This window comes from Solanum pennellii, chromosome 7 (genome assembly GCF_001406875.1).
Source record: "Solanum pennellii chromosome 7, SPENNV200".
Taxonomy (NCBI): Eukaryota; Viridiplantae; Streptophyta; class Magnoliopsida; order Solanales; family Solanaceae; genus Solanum; species Solanum pennellii.
In genome coordinates this window covers 74032002-74049837 of record NC_028643.1, presented here as the reverse complement: position 1 = coordinate 74049837, position 17836 = coordinate 74032002, and the positions used below count along the sequence as shown (strand labels likewise).

The following is a 17836-nucleotide window of genomic DNA, read 5'->3' as shown; positions in this document are numbered from 1 at the left end:
TAATGGGTTAATATTCGAAATTCACAATCATAAAATTTTAACATGATCTGTATTAAATTATTTCCACAAATGAAAATTTATATTACAAATCTTATCAGATTTTTGTATGCTCATATGTATCCAGATTCATGTATCTTGAGATATATGGGATCAAAATCAGGTTTTATTTGCTTTAAATACATTATATTCAAGTGAATTCGCATGTATCTATGATACATAACAAATCTCGTTCGTCTCGCTCCTAATATCGCTTGCAACTATCTTGCGTATCTTGAATACATAACTATCTCGCTCATCTCTCTACCCATCTTACTCGTCTCTCTATTTTGATGTATCTGATAGCAAAATTACATGTATTTAGGTCTGAATATATTAGTTTTTCCTAAATAAAAGTTTTTATTGTCAATTGGAATTTGGGCCCAAGTATTCTTTCATCTATGACAGATAATTGGCCAAGCCCACCATGAAACTTACTATACCGTGTTGAAGCCCAACATTGGATTACAAGAATTATTCATTTTTTGGAGGCAAATTAATAAATCAAATTAAATGCCTCTCTCCCTCAAACTCTCGCTCGCCACTCTCCCTCTCTCGCTCGCATCCTCTCACTTGTATAGAAAAGCAAGTGTATAAAATGCGTTTTTGTTTGTATAAAGCGAGAAATTATATATATACAAATATTTTCGTTCCCCTCTCTGCCTTCTCCCGGATCTCGCTCGCCACTTTCCCAGGTCTCGCTCGCCACCCTCGCCTCTATTGCTTATACAAACAGAAACGAAATGCATAAATTGTGTTTCTGTTTGTATAAGGCGAGAGAAAATTGTATATCCACTTGCAAATACATATATTTTCGTCCTATACACTTATAATTATACAATAATATTTTCCTGCCCAATTTTCCTTTTTTTTTATTTCTTTCTCGTTTTATACATACACAATTAATTTGTATACAACTGCTTTCTTTTGTATATGTATAACGAATTATACAATTGGCTTCTTTGTATATGTATAGAGAGTAATACATATTTATGTTTGCTATGGAGTACATTTATACAAACTTTGCTATAACATACAAATATGAATTTTGTGTTTGTTATATGTGAAAGTTGCTCTTTTTTGAACACTACTACTGTATATGAATTTATTTTTTACTTTGTTTTTTTTTTATATATCTATTTGAATATGTGGTATCTAGGCTTAATGAGAAAAGTTCATGTATTTTTACTTGAGGGAATTTTCAATGTATTTTTACTTCAGGGAATAGTGGTTAACCTTTAGACATATATAACAGAAGTTTAAGTTAAAGAAATGGTTTGAATGAGCATCACTCATATAAAATTTCAAACATGCACTTCAATACGCGAAAATTTAACAAATTAAGTGACAATATCAAAATCGTATATTCATGCACTTCGATCGGAAAACAATCACATCCATACAAAATATTATTACAAGTTCTTTTTTTGATGCCGAGCTACAAAATGATACTTTTTCAAAATAAAACATACTTTCTCTATCTCAAAATAAATATCAACTTAGCAAATAATATCACGTTTATAAAGAAATCAATATAGCTAATTACTAAAATATTTCTATCTAATAAATGTCTAGTTAAAATTGAACATTACTAAAAAGATAGAAGTATAAAAATATAGTTGAAACACATACTAATTTTTGTCTACAAACTCTTTAAGATAACACTTATTTTGAATTTTTTAAAATTGAGAAAATATTTATCTTGAAACGGAATATATAATAGTAAAATAAAAGGAAATTTTTTTTTGGCCAGAAATTTTAGACAAAATAATATTTTACCTTTTCAAATATTTTTATTATTTTAATTTTAATACCTTTTAATTAAAAAAAATAATTTATTTTAAAATAAAAAAAATATCATACACTATTTAATTTTCTGATCATTTAAGATTACCCTAATAAAAAAAATTACCAAAACAATTAGGACAAAGATTGATAGTACAAGTTTCAAAAAGTTTGCATTTTTTTGTCTGCAATGTGCAGGGTCTCTATCAAACAAAAAGTGTACAATATTGAAAAACCCAACAGACAAGATCCATTAATAATAATTACATATATTCCATAGTAATATGATTAATAATTTGAAAAAGTAGTTGAAAAATAATTACATATATTTAGTTATAGTAATAATTTGAAAAGTAATTGAAAAATAATTGCTTTTCAATGGAAATACTATCTGGACGATAATATTTATAGTTAAAACTTAAAATTTTTGTATATATTTCCAGCTCGATAAATGATCTATGAATTTCAATTCTTTATGAGATCGAACTCCATGAATGATTCATGTTAATCGAACTGTCATAATCGAAGAGTAAATTTTTGTTAGAAAGATCCATGGATAATTTATAAACTCAAACCCCTAAAATGAAACAACTTAAACACTGAACAATTTTAAAATACTCGCTAGAACTTGATTGGCAAGGCAAAAAATGACACATTTTATTCCAATATATATAGTATCATATCGATGGCGATAATATTATATTTTTTTCTTATATGATGTTAAATAATTTTTTTAGTCATGAGATATTTCGAAAAATTGAATTAGACTTGATTATTATTTTTAAAAAAAGAGTTAGGTGAATCTTTCATGTGTATAACTTTTTAAAAATATTTACTTTAGTCAACACCATAATTAAAATTAACGACATAATTATGCCCAAAGCCTATTTTATAATCTGATCAAATTGTAGTTTGGTGAACTTCTCAGTACAAAGAAAATAATAATTTTATACCGAAAGAATTATGAAATTTCCTTTAGGTGAAAGTTCTTTGTCATTACTATGAAAGTACATAAAAAAAACATTTGTTTTAAATAACACTTTATTAGTATTCGAGGTCTGATAATAGATTAGATAGTATTTTATCCTTAATTTAAAGATTTTGAGCTCGATTTTTTATAAATATGAAATTACTTTTATTTGACAACGTTTAATATTTTTATGACACTCATAAGTAATAAATCATGATCATTTTCTCAGTCATATGTGCTTAATTTTGAATATATCTATTAAATTAAAATCTAAATAAAATAGAATTTAACACGTCAAAAATATAAAAAACAAACATTCGAAACCAAAACTTTCAAATTCCAGCATATATCCTATTTTTAATGTACAAGTGAAGAAATCTAGGACCTCTAACTTTCTTCTTACACCAATAATTAATTTAATAACAAGGATAATCGATACTGTGATATTGTGTTATTGGTTTAAATATGTTATTTATTTTAATTATTAATTTTATTGTAGTACGTTAACTTATTGTTGGGAGATAATGAAAAGTTTTATTTATTTTTGTATAATAATATTGATTTAGTCTAAATTTAAGTTTGACCTTTATAAAAAAAAAAAGAAGAGAGAAATATTAATTTAGTGTGATTGCGTTATTATTTTTTCTCTCATTTTGTCTATATTTGTTATTTAACAATTTTATTTTATATTTTATCTTACTTTTAAAATAATAAATCTATCACATATTCTACTTTTTTTAATAGGTTAATCTTTTGAATTATCAATTTATAATATTATATTTAATACAATATTATATAATTCGATACATTATGAAATAATATGTAACAATCATTCGAACATAATTAGATTACCTTATAGTCAATGATACTTGAAAAATCACAATCACCTTCTCGACATATGCTTAATTTTGACACTATTAATTATGTTAAAATTAGAGTCCATCACTTTGATTAAAATCAAAAAAAGTATTTAATACATCATAATTCACGATATAAAGTGATTAAAATCAAAAAAAGTATTTAATACATCATAATTCACGATATAAAAAAACTAAGATTCATGAACAAAAACTCTAAATTTCTGCATATATTTAATTGAATATACAAGTGAACAAATCTTCAAACCTCTAGGGAAATAGAGTTCAACACGCCACAGCTTACTAAATAAAACTATTTAAACATTCAAAATTAAAAAAACATTAAATTTCTACAAATATTTAATTAAAAGAAATATTCAACGCGCCACAACAACAAAAAAGTTGATTTCTTATTTTGTTTTTAAAATCCGCATATTACATTAAAGTTTGATTAATTTAAATTTAAACGGCATAAAGTTTTTTTGAAGAAAAAATAATTTTTTTAAAAAATTTATTTAAAGAATGAACAATTTCATTCACTACACCATATTTTTCGACAGAAATATATATTCAATTGAACTTACAAGTGAATAAACCTAAGACCTCTATACTTTCTTGTTATCTCCAACAAGTAGTTTATTACTATTAAACATTATCTTTCTTGTTCTTAAACTCCAAATTAACAGTTCCATTATATATATAATACTGTACTAATCAAGTGTATAGTATAATCATACATAAATTAGGTCATTACCTACACTTTAAGCAATCTGTACGGTCACCTCTCCCTCTCCTGCTTTCAAACCCCAGCTTTCACTAATCTTGCAACACAGCAAAATCAGTTTTTTTTTTTGCTGATTAATTCAGCTCAAAGGGAGTTCTTTGAACTTTTGCTGCCTGTTTTCCCCTACCCAATTCATTTTTCAGCAATTTTTTTGGACTTCTATGCTAAAAGATCAGTTCTTGAATCAAACCCATATGGGTTTTGAGTTTCTTTTATTGGTTAGATCACCAACTATTTGATATAAGTTCTGTGAGGTTCTTGAAACCCATGGGGATAAAGTTGATTTCTTGAAGTAATTTGTTTGAATGGGTCATTAGATCTGTGGTTTAGGGAAGTGGGGTTAAGCAGGGGAATCTGTTTGTTGTTTGTGTGAAATCTGATTACTTTGTTTGAATTTGGTTAGATAGTTTCATATGTTTTTTTTCCCCTTTTCTGTACTCCACCACAGTTTATTTGTACATTTTTTTTTTCAATTTTCAACATTGCCTTTATTGGTTAGTTTACTTGTAATGGTTAGTTGCTTTGCTTAGTAAAAACCCAACAACAATAATTTTACTTTTTCGTCGGTGGAAATTTGGAAGCTTTTGAGCTTTTAGTGCTGTTTCTATAGAAACAACCATTTCTGCTGATAGCCCTTATCATCCTTCTTTTCATTTTGATGGTAAAGTTCCATACTTTTCGTTCTTTCGAGGAGATCAAGACGAAAAGGTTGAGTCTTGGAAACTTTTTGCGTGAAATTTATTTGTAAAATTTGGGTTCTTTTGTATACTGGTTGTTGAGTATGAGGAAATATGCCAATTCTTATTCAGGAAGAGTGTTTAATGATAAAAATGGTAATTCTTATTCGGGAAGGGTATATGGCGATAGACACTGGAAAATACCATTCTTTGTGAGCTTGCTTGTGTCAATTACGCTGTTCACAACAACGATTTTTGGGTTATATTCATCATCCTATGGAAGAGATCAAGTGCAGTTGGATATGGTTTCATTTGCTAGGCCTGCTGAGTCGGATGGATATTTTGTGGAATCTGATTTCCAGTCATTTCAATCAAATGGATTTGCCAAAAATGAACCACCTAGGTTTGCTTATCTCATATCAGGCACAAAAGGTGACAGTCACAGAATGATGAGGACTTTGCAAGCAGTTTATCACCCGAGGAATCAGTATATTTTACATATGGATCTTGAGGCTCCACCTAGAGAAAGGTTGAACTTAACAATATCGGTGAAGAATGATCCCACGTTCCGCAAAGTAGAGAATGTTCGAGTAATGGCACAATCAAATTTAGTGACTTATAAGGGCCCTACGATGTTTGCTTGTACACTTCAAGCTATATCTATTCTGCTGAAGGAAAGTGCAAAGTGGGACTGGTTTATCAATCTTAGTGCTTCAGATTATCCGCTGATGACTCAAGATGGTAAGTGTGCTACTTCCATGGCTATAGGTCGTCAATCATATTATTTCTTTATATACTCTTTATTATCTTCTTTTTACTTGGTTATTTGAACTTTTGAAGTCCAGTTGCAACATTATTTTTTTGGTGGAGTAATGACAAATTTCATTACTGGCATCCAGTAGAGGTTTAATATACCAAAGTTAAATAAGCAAAAAAACTTGGTTAGCTGCTTTACATCAGAGACTATGTCAGGACTAGAGAGCTAACAGTGGGCAACAAATTATAAGGTGAGGCAATATGCCAGCTTATAAATATACTAAATATCGAGCCTTAAGGAAATGGATTGGAGTTGATAAACCATCAAAACATCTTCTCTGTCCAGACACACCAAAAAAATACTTGTAGTGGTCATTTCTCATACTTGTTTGATGGACTTACCAGTCCTTAAGATGCTTCTTTAGTACTTTGGTATCCCCTAGCTCAGCCCAAAGACTGAGAAGAGCTCAATTCATATGTCTGAAGCCACCATTCAGTGAAGGAATAGGTGTCTGTTTGACTCGAAATTCTGCCTGGTCATATAACATCTGTTGACAATGTGAATGTTCCTTTTACTGAGATTGTCCTGATTTGAACATGCTTCATAAAGGGCTGTCCAGCTGAATGTTGGCAGCTTGATCTTCCACATCAACTTCCATGGCTAGTTATCAATCAGGTCAGACTGGGCACATATTTTGGAATTGCCATCTTTCATTGAATATATCCATTCCTTGTCATTGCCCCATATTAGCTGTTGGGGGTGCCTACATATTGTCTTGTAACCATCTAGCCTATATAACAGATTGCTCATATTAACAATATCAGAGTCTTATAGCCTTAAGGTTCCTTCTCAAAAGAAGACTCCATGTGTTGTTCTCCCTGTTCTGAGATACGGCGGAGTTTGGTTCACATGATAATTGATACAGGCTGGGTAATCATTTATCAGGATAGTGTTGTTCAACCACCTATCATTCCAGAACCTAGTGTGCTAACTATTTCCTCCTCTAGACTATCAATATCACCCTTAAAATATTCCCTCTCAATACAGTTTGCAGGTTACTGTTTAAATAGAAAAAAGTATTCACCCTTGCAGAACATTTTGTCTATACTGGTAGATATTCGTTAGTGCAATTAGCGCATTAGGTACATTCATTGCTACTTTACATGATTAAGACATCCTAATTATTGCAATGTTTAGACTCTGTGCTTAGGATGATTTAGCATGACATATTCGGTAGAATTATTGTTACAGTGACCGAGACACTAAGATGTATTTTTAACCAGCTTACGGACCAAGTGCCTATTCTCTAGGGTCCCTTCAAGTTAGCTTTTTATCTATTGCTGAAGCTCTCTTTTGGAAAACGCCTAAAAACGTGTAAAAGAAAAATTGAATGAACGAGTTTTGCTGATTAGGTTCTTTCTGCTGAGAAGTAGTTCAATAGGTTCTATTACTCCTAGTTCATAGTCCCTGCTGGTGCGCCTACCTTCTGCGGTTGACATTCTTAGGAACTTGTTCAGTAGTTTTTGCCGATCGGTAGGATAGCAGGGAAGAGTCAATTGTGTTGATGAAGTGGTGATTAAGTTAATGTATAAAATTTATTTGTTTGACAAATCAGATAGCTTTTTGATTGTTGATCCACTTCTCAGATTAGCTTAATTCATAAAAAATCGTTCTTCCTTAATGCCAAATTTAGTGATATTCCAGCTGTCAAGGCAACTTACAACCCTATGATATGGGTTTATATTCTTCCCAAATATTTCAACAATCACTTAAAAATATTTCCAACAAAGCAAATGCAATAACCACATTTAGACTTTCTTCTCTCACATTGTGCTTTAGTCAAGAAGGTTCGTTTATATTGGAGGAAGGTACTAATAAAGTATAATTGATAACAAAGGGGTGAACATCTAATGTGGTTTCTAATTTGCAAGCCTATGTCCACAAGGATGCACTTTGTTCCACTTCGGAACATTATGGAAATTGAAAACCACTTACATATGTCAAGTGCCATTTAATGTGGGTAAAAAACATGTCATTCAATTTATAGTTTCGTTTACCAATCTATGCACAAAGCTGATCATTAATGGCAATCCATGGTGATCTATAAGATTATGTGTTGTTATTGTCTATGATGCTGAAAATAGCTGGTGGTATCAACCTTGCAAGACAAGGTTGGATTGGTTGTCCATTCCTTATCATGCTTAAGAGCTGTTATGGAATTTAGTTATAGTTTTGTCGTGTAGGATAATTGCGAGGGTCTTACGCTTGTTGAACCAAATAGATCATTATGAAAGGCTTCATCTCAATGCAGGGTTTGGGGCTTTAAAATCTTGGATCTCATGGCTCAAAATATGAAAGATAACTTATGCTGATGTTTGGTGGAGGTGGCATTAAAACAAAATGAACATTAAAACCAACAAATAGGGAAGTCGAATTCTCAATTCAAGTTTGATATTTAACTAGTTAAATCTTACAAATCTTTTGCGTTCTCAATGAAATTGATTTTGAGGTATCAAGAACAGACAGAAGGTTATCAAAATATCAAGAACAAAGAGAATTGGGCTGGAATTACTAGGTTGGAGGTGGTAAACGCAAGTAAAGAGAGAAATTCAAGGAATTACTTACAGCATTCAAAAAAGGACTCTTAGACATAAAATGGTTAAAAGTAATCATATTTCTGATGGGCAATACAACTTTAGGTGCAATTCATCTATCAAATGAACTTTTGAGGCTATGCATAAAACTGTTGTCAAGAGGTGCTTGTGCCTATAGGAGCACCTTCCTGCATATGCTTTTGGTTTACCAAAACAATTAAGTAGCAATCAGTAATTTACTTCTCCTATCTCTAATTTACTATTTGATTGCCAATTTCTCTTTTATATCATTTTTAGTGATCACACATTAACTCTTACTGGTGAATTTTCTCTATTCCAACAAATGCAGATCCTCCTCAACTTCCCACTCAACCAATTAAACATTATTAGATATTTTGATTGTACCTGTTGAGAAAATGTCCCTAAAGTAACTCAATGATTTAGCTCATGAATTGAGGATTGCCATGGCCATGTGAGGAGACAACCTGTTATCCCAATTAATGTGGGATATTTTTACATCCACATGCCCAGAATTGGGTATTGGAGCATGAACAATAACATGAGCACCCGTCATTAGGTAAACTACGAATGAGGATGGCTTAGCTCTCATATCATGTTAAGAAAATGGACCTTTGGAAACTCATTTTCTCGACCTATGTGGGATCATTGGCAACTCATTCCCTCAACCATGATACGGAACATGTGTCATAAATAGCATTCTTGTGGATATGAAGGCATGAAAACTTTGAAGATATAGGGGTGTCCTAGCGGGAACTATGTATATTCAGAGTCAACTAACAAGACCTTCCTGGGACTTCACACTCCAAATTAATCATCCATCTTATGTAGTTTAAGTATTATGAGAAACCTTCTTAGATGAAGTTCCTCCCTATCCTCAACGTCAATCTATCACCCACCACCTTCATCCTCTACCACTCAAAACAACAAATTCCTGAAAACCTTTTTTCCTTGCTGGCCACAATTCCTTTGTCCCCACTAGTAAGTTCACTAGATCTGTTATGCCTGCATCATTAGCATTATGGCGCTTACATTTGGTATAAAGATGGAAACTTGTGGGAGTAAGTTGGTGATGTGGACGCCAATGGGGAAAAAGATGGTGGAGTATATGCAAATTTTCTTTTTGAACATTGCAGTATATGCATATTTATGAGGGCCTGATGCACTTCACCTACTATAAGATAGCCCTCGCTAACAAGAGGATTGGTGGTCTCATGTGGACATTATAACCTTCTGCGGAAATTGAAAGGGACAGGTAGAAATGATATATTGGCAAGTGATACAAATGGTTGTTCCATATACTGGAATCCAATTGTCAGCTTACGTATGTCTTTTGATTGGAATTCGTTGTTTAGTAATTAATTTTTTCGTGTAAATCTTTTAAAAATGTTAGGTTCTAGAATCTAGGGCATTGAATTTATTGTCTTTTCGCTCCTTCAACCACTCTTTTCTTTCACGGGAAAGGAAAATCATTTGTCTGTTAAATCTTGCAGATTTGCTGCATGTTTTCTCTAATATGTCCAGAAACCTGAATTTCATTGAAAATATGCTGCTTCATGGGTGGAAACTGTAAGTGAGTTAAAATCATCAATTTAAAAGTGCCTTAGCATGACTTTTTTTTTTATTTATACATAAAATACTTGAAATTTAATTTGGTGCTGTTTTTTTTGTTGTAGGAACCAGAGAGCTAAACCTATTATTATTGATCCTGGTCTTTATTTGTCTAAGAAATCTGAACTTGCCACAACTTCTCAACGACGATCACTACCTACAGCTTTTACATTATTTACAGGTAAGTTTATTTAACAGTTGGAAATGGACCCAACTATAGTGTCACATGGATTATGTTCTTTACCTGTTATATTCAATTTGCGCTTTTTTCTTGAGTTTTAAAATATGAGAAGCTAATAACCAGAGAAACTCACAAACCAAATTTTGATATTATCTTTTTCACTTATATTTTCATTACCTGATATGATGATATACTCTGCATTGTTAAGAGGACTTGGCTTCTAGCTGCAGGATTTCTCTCTTTTTTTGAAATAATTGAAGCAGGATGAACTTTGAAACTTTTATTCATCTCATTCTTATATCTAGAGTTCTTTTTGATGGTTAGGCTCAGCTTGGGTGGTTTTGACACGCTCTTTTGTGGAGTACTGCATATGGGGATGGGATAACTTTCCAAGAACTCTGCTCATGTACTATGCAAATTTTGTTTCTTCACCAGAAGGTTACTTTCACACAGTAATTTGCAACAAGGAAGAGTTCCGTAGCACAGCAATAGGCCATGATTTGCACTACATTGCTTGGGACACCCCTCCCAAGCAGCATCCTGTTTCACTGACTGTGAAGGATTTCAACAAAATGGTTAATAGCAGTGCACCATTTGCTCGAAAATTCCGCAAGGATGATCCTGTCTTAGACAAGATTGACAAAGAATTACTTGGTCGTACACATCGTTTTGCACCAGGAGCATGGTGTAATGGAACCTCAGCTGATGGAGCTGATCCCTGCTCCGTGATAGGAGACGACTCAGTATTTAGGCCTGGTCCTGGAGCCAACAGGTTGCAAGAGTTAATGAACAAACTGCTATCTGAAGATTTTCGTAGTAAACAATGCTCAACTAAGAGTTGAAGATTACTAACGTTGTTTTCGTCTTGTTCGTTGTGTTCTTTACATAACTAATTAAAGAAAATCACAAGTGATTGAGCCTTTTGAGATGTAGTTTTGTCTCATAGGTGAGAGTTCAGATGACCCCAAATTGTACATGTTTTGTATGGATAGATCACAGTTTCAAATGTAAAATTTTGTTCTTTTCTTTTCTCAGTTGGCAATGTTCTTTCAAGATCTGTATAATTACAATGACTGTTGATTTTCCTTACGGACAAGTTTATGAATCATTGGATGATTATAGTTGTAGTCGCCAGATGAATCATCTACCGTTAAACTTCTCTATAACGCGATCGTGTGTTGGAATATTTTTCAGATGCTATAGCGGAGTATCGTTATAGAGAATATATAATATAACCTAACACAACATGAAAATTCGATTCACCAAAAAAACATGTATGACTCTTGCTTTGTAATGCAAATCTCACAAACAACACCATCATATCCGTTATACTTAGTGTAATCTCACAAGTTGGTCAGGAAAGGGTAGAGTGTATGTTGACATTACTCCAACCTTACAGAGATAAATAGACTGTTTCTAATAAACCCTCGGCTTAAATGAAAAGCAAATCTCACAACCAACCATACAAAAATAAATATGAAAATTATCCACTGGAAAGTAACCATTCTATTACATTTGTCAATGCATTTTCAGATCCATTCAAACATCATTTGGAATGAAAAGTTAAATTTCTCTTATTGACAGAAGCTTAAAGGCAGAGTTGAGTAGTTTTATACACAGCTTACACTGATAAATCAGCTTGAACTGGAAATTAGTTTCATATATCTTTCAATTATCATTTCAGGTGACAAGTCAGTGAAATACCCTTTCTCTACATCCAAGTTTTCTTGAGATGCCAGTGTCTCAACATGGTTCTGAACGCGATCAGCTCCAATTTGGTTCGGTTCTAGAAGAATGCAAGCTATCTCGGTTGAGTCCTCACCGTGAAACAGGCCTAGAGTTTGCACGGTTGGTAAGCCTCCACCTCGAGCACTCACTCTCTGAGCAATACGTCTTGCAGCTGAGAGATCCGTGGACATTATTGGGATGTTGTACATTGCTACCCATTTATGAGCTCCAATCATCACGACACCTCTAGCACGAGACACCACCTCTGGACCTTCATCAGGTTTGACCGGGACCTGCTCTGGTTGAGCCCACCCTGCCCATTGAATGCCCCTGAAGTTAGGCCGGTAATAGCCTAACTCCCTCCTTATGGTGTCCAGTGCTTTTCCCATTGGGTGAGCAGCAGCATATAAATAAACAGGTACTGTATTCAGAGGCGAATCAAGAATTTAAAGTCAAGAACGGCGTGCAAAAGTTTTTTCATATATACACATACTTTGAGCTCTAAAACCGGTTCGTTATGCATTTTCAAGTCAGTACATCATATCACATGATAGAAAAGAAGTCGTCATTTAAAGTTTTTACTAACCTTGAAATCGGTTTCCAATATCAGCTGCAACCTTTTTAGCAAGCCAAGAAGCTTCATCGAGTGAAGCTCGCGCTAATGGATGAATGAGAATGTCATCCACAACGCCAAGGCGAGGATGTGCACCAGAGTGCTGCTCAAGGTTTATCGCGTCATAGGCTGCAGTAACCATGGCTACGACAGTTTGATGCAAGGGACTATAAATAGGACAGCCTGTGCTGTCATGAATAACATATGATACAAGAGTATAGTTCACACGATTGTAATCACGATCCTGAAATTTGTTAATAATGACTGTTTCCGGATCAAGTTTGGCAGCACGCTCAATAGGTTCAAGAGCTTCTCTGTTGCGTGATTCGGATATGTACAGCTTGCAGCAGAGCAGCATTGATTGTGTTATACTTTTCTTCTTGTCCTAACAAATAATGACACTAAGCATCAATTCAAGGTGATATGGTGAGTAGCACAATTAGGTTGACTATACTCAGAGGCGATTCCAGGATTTGTAGAACGTGAGAATTGATCCCTAGTCTTCTAGGTAAATATATATACAGAAAATATCTAGTTTTACGAACGTATCACAGGTTCACATGCCCCATATTTTAGCCTTGAATTTGCCCTTGCTCCTATTGAAATGGCATGATTGCATGCCACAGTTCTGTTTAGTATCATTTTTTTTCTTGTATTTGTAGTGTTCATGTTATAGTTTTTTTCACATGATTAATTGTGATGACTCGTGAGTCCGCCACGAGCCAAGAGATACACGATGTTTACGTGAAAACCTCCTTGCTCAAGGGAGTGAAACCACGACCTACCATATTAGGATTTCACCAACAACTTTACTAAAACACAAGCAACAATTTGATTACAAACTCTTGTAATCGTAGAAATAAATCTCTTGATCTTTTCCCTCTCGTAACAACTCTATTACAGGACCTTAATGCAATAGCTTTATCGCACTTTAACTAAACCAACTAAGAGCCTGTTTGGCTCAGCTTAAAAGCTGGTCAAACTGACTTAAAAGCTGGTTTTTGACTTATTTAGCTGTTTGGCAATACTCAAAATAACTTATTTTAAGTTAAAAAAAACTTATTTTAAGCCAAAAGTTAAAAGCTGGGGTAGGGGTACTTTTTTTTTTTTAGCTTGTAAGCTGTTTTAAGTTGACCACATTTTTATCTTTTTGCCCTTAATATTTTTATACAATCTCCAAATTACCCACATAACCTAACATCTCTTTCTTCCATTTTTCTCTTTTCACGTTTGGCATAGCAACTTCAGCACTTTTATCCAAACGCATAACTGCTTATTTTAAAAATAAGTTTCAGCACCTTCAAAAGTACTTTTTTAAAGCTGCTTTTATTAAGCCCATCCAAACGGGCCCTAACTCTAGTTGATAGAAACTCCGAAAGATAGCTTTTTCCACAAAGATATACATTTTCATTCAAGAATTTTTAGAACATAGCAAAACCTTAATATATTCCTTAAACTTGATGTTCGGTTAAACTACATCACATAAATTATAACATCACATAAATTATAACGAAGATGGCCAATGCATTTTGTGGATAATTCAGCCCATTATTTTAAGGGATGTGATTGGGCTACTTGGATATTTTGAGGCCCAAATATTAAAGGTTCAGACAAACGAGAATCACGTGTCTCACAAAAATAGTTCTAGAAAGTGGACACGTGTTGTCTTGTCCCTATTTTTTAAAAATTTTTTTTATACTACTATTATACACCAGATATAGAAAAATAAAATACAAAAAAATGCACAATGCTAGTACAATATAATGTCACTCATTGAGTAAATATCCAGAGAAATCTTATCCTTTAGCAATTTTTATATTGGAATATACAAATTATAATGAACCAACAAAATAAAAAAAGTTTTTATTATTTCGTTCAAAAGTTTAAGCGGTTAAAGATCACATTTTTATTAAATAAAATATTTACGCACTTTAATATGTTATTAGAGTAGATAGATGCTGTGAGCGAATCTCACTATCACTCAAATTAAAAAGATTTTTCACATATTTGACTCTACGAAATGACCATACACTTCAACATACTACACAAAAATAGAGGAAAATTACAAAATAATTGATTCGAACACCACGATTAAGTCGAAAAATATGAAGCAAAAGTGATGAGAGCCAAATGAAAAGAGAAAATTTGCAGAATAAAGAAATGTTTATATCTATTTAAGAGGGAGAGTTTTTACCTTGCACTCTGAGTTGGAATCCATTTTTTTTCTTTTTCTTAGTGCTTGTGTTTATCTTCTAATTTTGTGTGTGTTTTGTTGATGATGAATTTAGTTTTTTTTTTTGTTTTTGAGAAAAAATGAATTGAGAGGAGGAAGGAAGGTGTTATATATATAGTATTATATATATATTGGAGGAGTCTATTTCTTGGAGCTAATTTGGGGGTTTATTGACTAAGCAATGATGGGGACACATTACAAATCAAATGTCACAATACCACTAAATAACATTTTTTCGTCATAATTTATGTGACACTATCTAATTAATGACGAGATTCATTATAAATTAAATATTACGATATCAATAAATCATTTTTTCTTTCTAATTTAAGTGACACAATCTAATTAATGAACACTTTTAAAGTTGTGGTCTATCTGTATAGTTATAAATCATTTCAATAAGATAAAAGAGAAATATTCAAATTGTAAAAAGATGGTACTTTTTTAGAACGAATTAAAAAAGAAAGTCCGTCAAATAAATTGAGATATATATATATATATATATATAGAAGAAACACTCCAATATTTTTTTTAATCTATTATTTTTAACAATTCTTTAATTTCAGATTTTCAGTTAACATTTTAAAATCATAGGAATAAAGAACATTTTAAAACATATATTTTCCATATCTTTAATTTAAGGCAAAAGGGTCTGATATACCCCTCAACTTTGTCATTTAGAGCTGATATACCCCTTGTTATGAAAGTGACTCATATATACCCCTACTTGTAAACAAATGGCTCACATATACCCTTTTCCTCTAACGGAAATGAAAAAAATAATAATTTTAATCTAAATTTTTATTATTTTTTTCTAAAAAATATAATCCCATATGAGTAAATTTAATCCTTGTCAAACATATTTTTTTTGACTTTTTTTTGTTTCAATGACTAATTTATAATTATTATTTTGATAATCAAATTTATTTATGTTTCACTAATATTCTTATAAAACTTATTGTAGATGACCAAATTTTTTCTTCGAATACGAAATTAAATTACAATACACACAAAAAAATAGTTTAATCTTTTATTCTTTAAACTAAGGAATGAAAGAAAACAACAAAATAAGAATAAGAAATTCAAATAATTATAATAAAAGAAGTCAACAAATAATTTATGTATGAAAAAAAAATAATATACCTTAAACTTTGATAGAAGAATCATATATACCCCTAAATAATTTTTTAAAAAAAATTAGAAGTAATAAATATAAATTTAAAACTAATTTTTTAACTTCCGTTAAGTGAAGGGTATATGTGAGCCATTTTGTAACGACAGGGGTATATGTGAGCCGTTTGTATAACGGTAAGGGCATATATGAGCCACTTTTATAACGAGGGTATATCAGCTCCAAATGACAAAATTGAGGGGTATATCAGACCCTTTTCCCTTAATTTAATTTTACTGAAATTTAATTTTTTTATTTTTTTTATAAAGGTCGTATCAAATCAAAATGAGATAAATAAATTAAAACGGATAATTTATAAATTTTCTTATAGTAATAGTCCATGAGCCTATATGCCTAATCCTAATTCCAACATCCAAACAACAAAATAAATAAATAAATAAACAGTTGGCTACACATGGTATGTTAAAAACCGTTTTCAGAAATAAAATAAAGTTTGTCACACATCATCTTTTGTTTTTACTTGTTAAATGTGTCATCGTCTTATTAAAAAACGTAAAATTATTTAAAATAGAATTATTTTATTTTATTTAATATGTGTCCATCTTTATGTGTGGTTTGAGTTAAATACCTCAATATTTTTTTTTGGTTTAAGTCATACGCAATCATTTAAAGTTATTTGTATATTTCATTTAGACATCTTAACTAAGATTATTACCTATTGTGCATTTAAATTGTTTAAAAATTATACTCATTAAACACAAAATACTGATATGACAAAAAAAGTGTTTTTCACTTCCTATGTGCACGTTAAAGTTTTTGAAATGCTGTTTTATTTTTATTTTTTCAAAAAAAACTTACACTTTTTCTCCTTTAATTGACACTTGACATTTAACAAATTAAAATAAATTTTTAATATTTTTAAAAATAATATTCTTAAGTCAAAAAAGAAAGAACCCCCCCCCCTCTTCAAGTCATCTTCTTCCCCAAATTTAAATTTTCAAACACAACTAAAGAATCTCCATTTTTTTATTTTTTATTTTCTATTTTTTTTCAACATTCATTGAAAAAAGTTTGAATCAAATAATTAAACTTACAAGAAAAATGGCGAAAGTAGATTTTTGAACATTGAGATAAAAAAGTAAGTCGAGGTTTCATCTCCATTTCCGGTCACCTTAGAATAAATATTACAATTCAAATAAAATTGTAAATCCACTAAACTTATCAAAAATAATATCGAATAATTCGCTAAATTAATTTAGATCCTCTTGATTTCTCCTTACAATTGATTTTTTAAGATTATTAACCATTGACAAACTTCCTTATTCATTACTTTTGTACTAACTCTTTGAATATTTTTCTCTATCACGTATTAGGAATGAAAAATAATTTTCGATAAGATCAATTTGGATCCTTTCGATCTTACCTTTGCAATCGATTTTCGAATGAGTAACCATTGACAAATTTCTTCATCACTATTGTATCAATTTCTTTAAATATCTTTCTCTCTCACATATTAGAAATGAAAAATATTTTTTAAAAAAAATCAAATCAGCAATTAGATTTTTGTTGTTTGAGAAAAAAATTGATGAGAAGAAGATAAAGAAGAAAGGGGGTTGGGTAGGGTGGGGTTGAGTAAAATTGATTGTTATTTCATTTATTTTTATTAAGAAATAGATATAAATTTTTTTTAAAAATAATTATCATTCTTTTTAACATAAAAGAAATAATCTATAGTTGTTGGGGTCAAGTTACACATGTCATATTTTAATTAGTCATTTTTCGTCACATCAGCGCAAGTATATCTCACATACTTTACCTTTTTTACTGATTATCCAAAAAGGTCTAATAAGAACTGATTTT

General features: G+C 31.3%; 2 protein-coding genes across 2 annotated transcripts; one reads left to right on the top strand and one right to left on the bottom strand.

The window, feature by feature from the left end:
• The first annotated feature begins 4247 nt into the window (after nucleotides 1–4247).
• LOC107023944 (beta-glucuronosyltransferase GlcAT14B) lies at nucleotides 4248–11391 on the top strand. Its single transcript, XM_015224792.2, has 4 exons — nucleotides 4248–5850; nucleotides 9972–10047; nucleotides 10155–10270; nucleotides 10595–11391. Exons 1-4 carry the CDS (start codon nucleotides 5214–5216, stop codon nucleotides 11110–11112), a joined length of 1347 nt encoding a protein of 448 aa, XP_015080278.1. The 5' UTR covers nucleotides 4248–5213; the 3' UTR covers nucleotides 11113–11391.
• A 342-nt stretch (nucleotides 11392–11733) lies between these two features.
• LOC107024423 (formimidoyltransferase-cyclodeaminase-like) lies at nucleotides 11734–14958 on the bottom strand. Its single transcript, XM_015225405.2, has 3 exons — nucleotides 14806–14958; nucleotides 12585–12996; nucleotides 11734–12419 (listed from the first exon to the last, which is right to left on the bottom strand). The coding sequence occupies exons 1-3, from the start codon at nucleotides 14827–14829 to the stop codon at nucleotides 11905–11907; spliced, it is 951 nt and encodes a 316-aa protein (XP_015080891.1). The 5' UTR covers nucleotides 14830–14958; the 3' UTR covers nucleotides 11734–11904.
• Between the last annotated feature and the right edge of the window lie 2878 nt (nucleotides 14959–17836).

What these genes read in the sequence shown, in the direction of transcription:
- LOC107023944 (XM_015224792.2), top strand. Translation starts at nt 5,214, where the DNA reads ATGAGGAAATATGCCAATTCTTATTCAGGAAGAGTGTTTAATGATAAA. An exon ending in TCCGCTGATGACTCAAGATG is followed by an intron (nt 5,851 to 9,971) that starts GTAAGTGTGCTA and finishes TAAATCTTGCAG; the next exon opens with ATTTGCTGCATGTTTTCTCT. An exon ending in AGCTTTTACATTATTTACAG is followed by an intron (nt 10,271 to 10,594) that starts GTAAGTTTATTT and finishes TTTGATGGTTAG; the next exon opens with GCTCAGCTTGGGTGGTTTTG.
- LOC107024423 (XM_015225405.2), bottom strand. Translation starts at nt 14,829, where the DNA reads ATGGATTCCAACTCAGAGTGCAAG. An exon ending in ATTCCAACTCAGAGTGCAAG is followed by an intron (nt 12,997 to 14,805) that starts GTAAAAACTCTC and finishes ATTATTTGTTAG; the next exon opens with GACAAGAAGAAAAGTATAAC. An exon ending in TATTGGAAACCGATTTCAAG is followed by an intron (nt 12,420 to 12,584) that starts GTTAGTAAAAAC and finishes CTCTGAATACAG; the next exon opens with TACCTGTTTATTTATATGCT.